Genomic DNA, 7,500 nt, shown 5'->3' with positions numbered 1-7,500 from the left:
TGTCCATTAGTATATTATTTGTATTCTTAGTTCGTTGGTCTCTTTTTTTATAACTAGCTCTTTCATAGTTGCTTGATGCCTTCCTGAAGAAGTTTAGTCAGGATCTTACAGGGGGAGGATATTTTTTTTATCGAATTCTTTTAATGACGAGTTCATCCAAAACTGTGAAGGTAAAGAGTGTTTCTTGTCTCAATCCCTTTTCCTCCAGGATGAATCTTCATTGAGCTGTGAGACTCTTGGCCTAAATTCAGGAATGTGCTCTGCGCCTCTGTCAAGTTGCATTGTGACTGGTTGATTATCCCGTCCCAAGGAAATGTTTTGGTATTCAGTATTATAAAATCTTTTATATCAAGACATAAGTATAACTTCACGCACAAGAATTCCATGCATATGAATGTCAACGCTCAATAAATACTTGCAACTGACTGTCGACCTGACGGCCATATTCCGATTTCCTTGTCTTATATAGAGCAAGGAAAGAAAAATCCAATGAGTTTGTCAACTGAATTCTAAGCATTAGTTAATCACATAGATCCATTTCTCTTTGGCGTTCCAGATACTCCTGTTAGAAAGAAATAGAAAAATTTTCATAAAAATATAAAGTATTGATATACCCTATTGTTTCGATTACTTGGTATAACCCGTATTCGTACACTATGAATGAACTTGGAATGATTCATTGCAAATGAAAAACTCACATCTAAAGAAAACATACAGTTAAAAAAAACACTGATTTTATTAATACTTGTTAATAAATTCATGAGACATCTTTCTATTGGCATAATTTGACCATTTTCAGGAATTTAGAAAATTTCTAGACATTTCATTTGAGAAAAGATAATCATATCATTATAATTTTCATTTTCACCTATAAATTCCCATTGTTTCTTTATTTGTATATTATAAATATTTTTATTTCTATCCGTTATAGTTTTCTGAAAAGTAATACTATTGAGATAGCTTTTTATTTGTCCGTCCTCACTTTTTCTGTCTGCACTTTTTCTTAAAACCTATTGAGGATAGAAGGCTCCAAACTGTCATGTTACTCACCCGGGTACCCAGGCCACCATCCAATCATCAAACATACCAAATTGCAGCCCTCTAGCCTCAGAGGGTTAAAGTTGGCATAATCGTGCGCCTAGCAATTCTCTACGACATGCCAACACCGGGCTTGGCTGAAAGGTTCCTGGGTCACGACTCATACAGCATTATTTGCTGTACAGAAAACTCGATTGCGCCGAAGAAATTACTGTGCATTTCCTTTTGTTTTATGTTTTTATTTACATAATAATCTTTTCTCATTTTATCTTTATCTTTTTTATCATTTCCCCAAAAGAACCAATGACATATATACCTTCTCTATTTCAGTCGAGTCCCAGTTGACCTACCATCTGGCCCAGCTGGGTATCAGAGCCGACATCCTACTACCTGACCCAGTTGCCCCGACGCAAGATAACCCGAAGAACTACGGCAGCAACAGTCACAAATACAGCTACAACTACAACAGTCAAAATAACGGTGTGGGTACGAGTTCCGTTTACAAAGGTGAGCTCTGAGTGAGAGAGAGAGAGAGAGAGAGAGAGAGAGAGAGAGAGAGAGAGAGAGAGAGACCCATGCAGCATTGTAGACTTGCCTGACTTTTTACAATACATTCAGGAAAGTCTGCCAAACGAAAAGGGAGAGAGAGAGAGAGAGAGAGAGAGAGAGAGAGAGAGAGACTCATGCAGCATTGTAGATTTGCCTGACTTCTTACAATACATTCAGGAAAGTTTGCCAAACGAAAAGAGAGAGAGAGAGAGAGAGAGAGAGAGAGAGAGAGAGAGAGAGAGAGAGAGAGAGAGTGGGGGGAGAGATTGATTTGATTGATTTATTAAAGATTATCTGGCGTCACAACTGCTAATGGTTATTGACGCCACTACAATGGAATATAAAAAGCTTATGTATGCATATCCAAACGAGCAAATACATTCATATGCACACAAATACACACACAAGACAAAATTATTAACTTAAAATAAAAAACAAAAAAAATTCCTTTAAATGAAATCAAATAAAATTAACAAGGGGAAATCCCCATGATAAAAAAAATTAATAATCGTAAAACCTATAAACTTACAAAATTAATAGTAAAAATTTAAATTTATTCAAAATACCAATGGCATTAATAAAATTAAACAGGATGCTTTCAGTAAATCTGCCCCTAAAATCTTGGTAAGGGAAAATCCATCTTCAGTTCCCCTGCAACGTGAAGGAAAGTACCTCTTTCTCTCATCTGAAAGACTGGGGTGCTCAACTATCAGGTGTCTGACTGTCAATGGTACCAAGCAGTCGCTACAATAAGGCTGATGATCCGCACTATCAGAAAGCCATGTGCCATTTTTGTATGGCCTATTCTAAGCCAACTAAGTATTTCTTCCCTTTGCCTAGTCATTGATGAATACTTCCAAGGAAAGATGGTGGTAGCTATTTCTTTCATTTTTGGTTTTCTGGCTCCTGTATTACTTTGGTTAACAGCTGTTTTGGCAAGTGAGTCTGCTAAGTTCGTTTCCTGTGCAGGGGACCAACAGAAAGATACTTTACTACCACTAATCCTAAGCAGCTTAAGCCACTCTAAAATTTCAATAATGATAGGATGGAGTGAATTAAAATGATCAATAGCTTGCAAGACACTCAGTGAATCGCAACATATAACAAAGTGTTCTCCAGAATGACAAGCAATCTCTTTAAGGGCAGTTAGGATTGCATAACACTCTGCTGTAAAAATGGATGCCTGATCTGGCAGCCTTCCACTCTTATTAAAATTGGTAAATACAACTCCATAGCCACGCTTGCGTCAGACTTGGATCCATCTGTAAAAACTATGACTTAGCCATCATGGTCCGCCAAATGTTCTAAATAGGAGATGCGCAGCATCTCAGCACTCACTTCTTCCTTGCTACCAGTGAAGAACCTGAAGTGCTCCACAGAAGGAAGCTTCCAAGGGGGCACAACAGAATACTTATATGGCCAGAATAAAATAATCTTCTAAAATTTTTAAAACTGTATCCAAAATGTTTTGGATAACGCGGATTATATTCATAAAGGTTAAAATATTTATAATTAAAACTGCTTTGCAAGTTAATGAGTCAGGAATCCTCTGGATTCTATGCCAGTATCGAACAAGTGATATCTAACGACATGAATCTAGAGGTAGTTCCCCTGAATCTATCAAAAGGCTTGGGATTGGAGACGATTTAAAGGCACAACTCGCAATCCTTATTCCTGCATTATGTACTGAATCTAAAATAATTAGTTTTGATTTCGAGTGGAGGAGAGAGAGAGAGAGAGAGAGAGAGAGAGAGAGAGAGAGAGAGAAACCCATGCAGCATTGTAGATTTGTCTGACTTCCTACAATACGTTCAGGAAATTCTGCCAAGCGAAGAAATCGCTCGCGCGCGCCCGCACGAGAGAGAGAGAGAGAGAGAGAGAGAGAGAGAGAGAGAGAGAGAGAATAGATAGAGAGAGCTATTAGTCAACTTTCTATAATACATTCCAAAAAATCAAAAGAACAGAGAGAGAGAGAGAGAGAGAGAGAGAGAGAGAGAGAGAGAGAGAGAGATGCTATATATTTATCATTTTAGAAATATTGGTCTAATTTACCTGATCAGTTTCAAACAACTCAGTGAAACTAATATACAACCAAGCACTTTGCAACAAGCCCTTCACCCCTGTAAGAAAAAAAAAGTGCATCTGACTTTCTTCCTTCCCTGGTCGTCAGAGGAAGAAAAATACGCGTCATCGCTGCACAAGGGCGACCGAATCGACGACCACATCCCCTACGACCCGGGGTACGAGTCGAACAGTAACCCAGTCTACGCCGATGTAGACATCACGGGCTGGGAGGAGGATGGTACAAGACTCCAGGCTAGAAAGGTAGCCAGCACACCCCAGAGTGACCACACGGTGCCCCACGCTGCACCTGCACAACCATTCTCCACGACGACCATCATTACTACGACTACTACGACTACAACTACTACCACAACTACTACAGTGCCCACTACAACCCTTCCTGAGCGTAAGATAGGGATATGCATTATTTTTTAGTTATTGTACTCGTTCTGTATTGATGCATATGAGATTTGAGTCTCATGTTCATGAAGCAAAACTAATTTTTCTCTTATTATGCTTATATATATATAGATATATATATATATATATATATATATATATATATATATCTATATATATAATATATGTATATATATATATATATATATATATATATATATATATATATATATTTATATGTTGTTCTATCAGTGAAGATTCCACCATCTGATATTTGTATCGACAGCTGCTTTTGTATCAAATTTGGGGATGAGTTCCAATGCATGGTATGGTTTGTGTTATTTATAGGATGGAAAATTGCCAAACTGTGCTGTCCATACCTAACTGAGTGCGTATGTTGAGTTGATCTCTCTGAGAGAGATTTTCCTGTGAATCCATAGTATGACTTATCACAATCTGTACAGGGGATTTTATTGACTATTACGTCTTTAGAAACTGATTTCTGCTGAACTTTAATTAAGGATTTCCCCAATGTATTCAGACAAGTAAAGGTACGAAAGTTTGTGTGATCTCTCATAAATTATCCACGTGATGCATTATGTTGTTTGTGAATTTTTCACTTTCTTTAATTTTTGTGGGTTTGTTAGCTTTATGTATGACTTTTTGTATTATGCGCTTGGGGTATTTCAACAAGATAAGTTGATTACTGATTGTTTCATGTTCTTTGTCAGGAAAATCTGGTGAGCAAATTCTCAGGGCTCTAAGAAATAAGTTACTTGCTATACCGAGTTTAACTGAAATGTCATGATAGTTGTAAAAGTGTTAAAAGTGTTTCAATGGGCCTTTATACTGTATATATATATATATATATATATATATATATATATATATATATATATATATATATATATATATATATGTATTATATATATATATATAATATATATATATATATATATATATATATATATATATATATATATATATATATATATATATATATTTTAAGGTAAGTATGCATAGACATAATGCATGTAACCACATCAACTATAAATTCAAACAACAATTCATATAAAAGTAATGAAACTTCCCTTTGAATTTTGATGCCAGAGGGGATCTTCAAAGCCACCTAATTTGCATTACTCAAAGCATTTGAATTGCAATCGATCAGTAGCATCCTATTAAACTGCAACCCTCATATTAAAAGAAATATATATATTTTTTTTTTTTATTATTTCATTCTGTTTGGGATCTTAGCTATCCTTTTACTCCTAAGACAACGTAAAAAAATTCTTTAATATGAAAGAATACAATTTGAAGACTAATGAGAAATAAAATATTATTTATGATTTCATTTATCAAAATCTTTAGCAGAGTAAAGACTTCAACAAATAAATATTTTCCTTGATACATACCTTTTAACATGTACTCTTAATTTTCTTATCCATATCCTTCCTTCCATTTATTCACTCATACCTCTTTCCTTACTATCTATTGGTCGTTATTTTCCTTTCATCTCTTCCATTCCTCTATGACCTAATCTTGCAGGGTACGTTTAACGACAATCTACAGTAAAAACAAAATGTACATAATCTTAATTTTCTTATTCATGCTTTCCCTTCCATTTCACCCACACCTCCCTCCTTTCTATGCATTTATCGTCATTTTTCTTACATCCCTTCCATTACTCTCTCACCTAATTTTAAAGAGTTCTATTAAGGTAAATCTAGAATGACAAAAAAATATCTATAATTTTCATGTTCTTATTCATGTTTTGCTTTCCATTTGTGTCATCCATATCTTTCTTCTTACTACGCATTTGCCGTTATTGTCATTACATCCCTTGTTTTACTCTATGACCTAATTTCGCAGGATACTGCGAGGTCAAACGGGACTGGGACGTCAAGACTCACATAATCGAGGAAGGATCTAGTCTTAGGGTAAGTAGGCTTAATCCTTTCGTCTCCTCTTAAGTCCTTGTTAGCTCCTTGGCTCAGGTTGGTTCCTGTGTCCTGCCTGCTAGGTTTAGTGTCCTTTACTGCCTATGTAAATTTCAAGATTGTTTAAAAATCCTAAATCTAAGAGGATTTTATTTTTGTGTAGGTTTTTCGACTTGCGAGTGGTTAACCACTTGGTCATAATGTGAGATGTATAATATATATATATATATATATATATATATATATATATATATATATATATATATATATATAATATATATAATAAATTTGTTTGTTGAGGGGAGGGGGTAGGGGAGTCTAGGGTGTTAAAGGGAAGGGGTGTTAGGGACCAGCACAAAACTTTGCCCTACAGGAAACGTTTTCTTTATTACATGCTCTATAAAGTGCCCAATACTATTCACAATTATAATGATATATATTTCAGCTGTACAAAAACGAAAAAGACGATTGTTCTGAACTTTGCTTCTGTGAAGAAAATGAAAGGACGAAATGCAAGGTAAGTTAACCTTTAGCAAAGTACGTTATTCCAATTTAATCTTTTCGTGAATATTTTTCGTGGGGCATAATAAGACCTCTTTTTGAAAAAAAGCCAAAATTCAGTATTTGCCTCATGAACACAAGATATATAAAACCTCTCCTACTTTTGGAGTTTTTAAATTGATATATTCGGCATTATGAAGTAAAACGTGTGGTGGGGTAATGGGTGATAATGTCATAATTTTACGAGTCATAGCAAAACCGTAAATAATTTAATTTAATTTCGCAAAAAAAAAAGTTTACTTAATGTTAATATTTAGATACGCCATATCATTTTATTATTTGCATGATAAAACAAATATTTATTATTTCCATGCTAAAACAAATCAAGTTCAAATGGTTCTTGTAGAGCTTTGAGAACATCTCTGTTTAATTTGATTTTGTATATAATAAAAAGCCATAATATAAAGGACGTTTATAATTTAGGCTATAAAATCACATCTCGTTTATTTTCTGCTTTTATGCTTCATATCGGTGAGACCTTTATTAATTATATTGAAGAGGAACCGAACAGAGCGAGAGTCGGTTTGAAGAAACTTGAAGGCAGGGAATAAAATATTAAATTCTATCCATAATTTACGAACAATGAAGTCCTTAGTATTTTTCATTTTTCATATCACGACCTACAAAATTTAGTTACCTTTCCTTCCCATTCTTGGTCCAAAACCTGAAGATTTTACAATGCTCGTTGCTCTTTTGCACTCCTTTTTTCCAAGGGATTTAAACAAGAATTAACAAACTTCTCTTCCTTCTTGTACTTATTTTTCCCAAACTATTTAACCAAGAATGTACATACAAACTTAGCATTATAATCTATTTGACAAAGGATCTACAAACAGTCAATTGTCCCTTGAACCCATTTTTTTTAAAGACTTAGCTTTCCCTTACACCTTCTGATTTCCCAAACGGTTCAGTCAAAAGTTGATAAAATTCGCTTTCCCCCTTTACCAAT

General features: G+C 34.7%; 1 protein-coding gene across 2 annotated transcripts in view; it reads left to right on the top strand.

Moving 5' to 3' along the window:
* Window positions 1–7,500, top strand: part of LOC135219298 (uncharacterized) — a 601,277-nt gene that overhangs the window by 578,098 nt on the left and 15,679 nt on the right. For both annotated transcript variants that reach the window (XM_064255952.1, XM_064255951.1), the window contains 4 exons: window positions 1,369–1,545; window positions 3,758–4,057; window positions 5,923–5,990; window positions 6,436–6,507. In XM_064255952.1, the coding sequence (XP_064112022.1) occupies window positions 1,369–1,545; window positions 3,758–4,057; window positions 5,923–5,990; window positions 6,436–6,507 (617 nt within the window). The remainder of the gene's footprint in view (window positions 1–1,368; window positions 1,546–3,757; window positions 4,058–5,922; window positions 5,991–6,435; window positions 6,508–7,500) is intronic.

Source organism: Macrobrachium nipponense, chromosome 1 (genome assembly GCF_015104395.2).
Source record: "Macrobrachium nipponense isolate FS-2020 chromosome 1, ASM1510439v2, whole genome shotgun sequence".
NCBI lineage: Eukaryota > Metazoa > Arthropoda > Malacostraca > Decapoda > Palaemonidae > Macrobrachium > Macrobrachium nipponense.
Note: the sequence above shows the minus strand (reverse complement) of the source record. Positions and strands in the feature narration are given on the sequence as shown.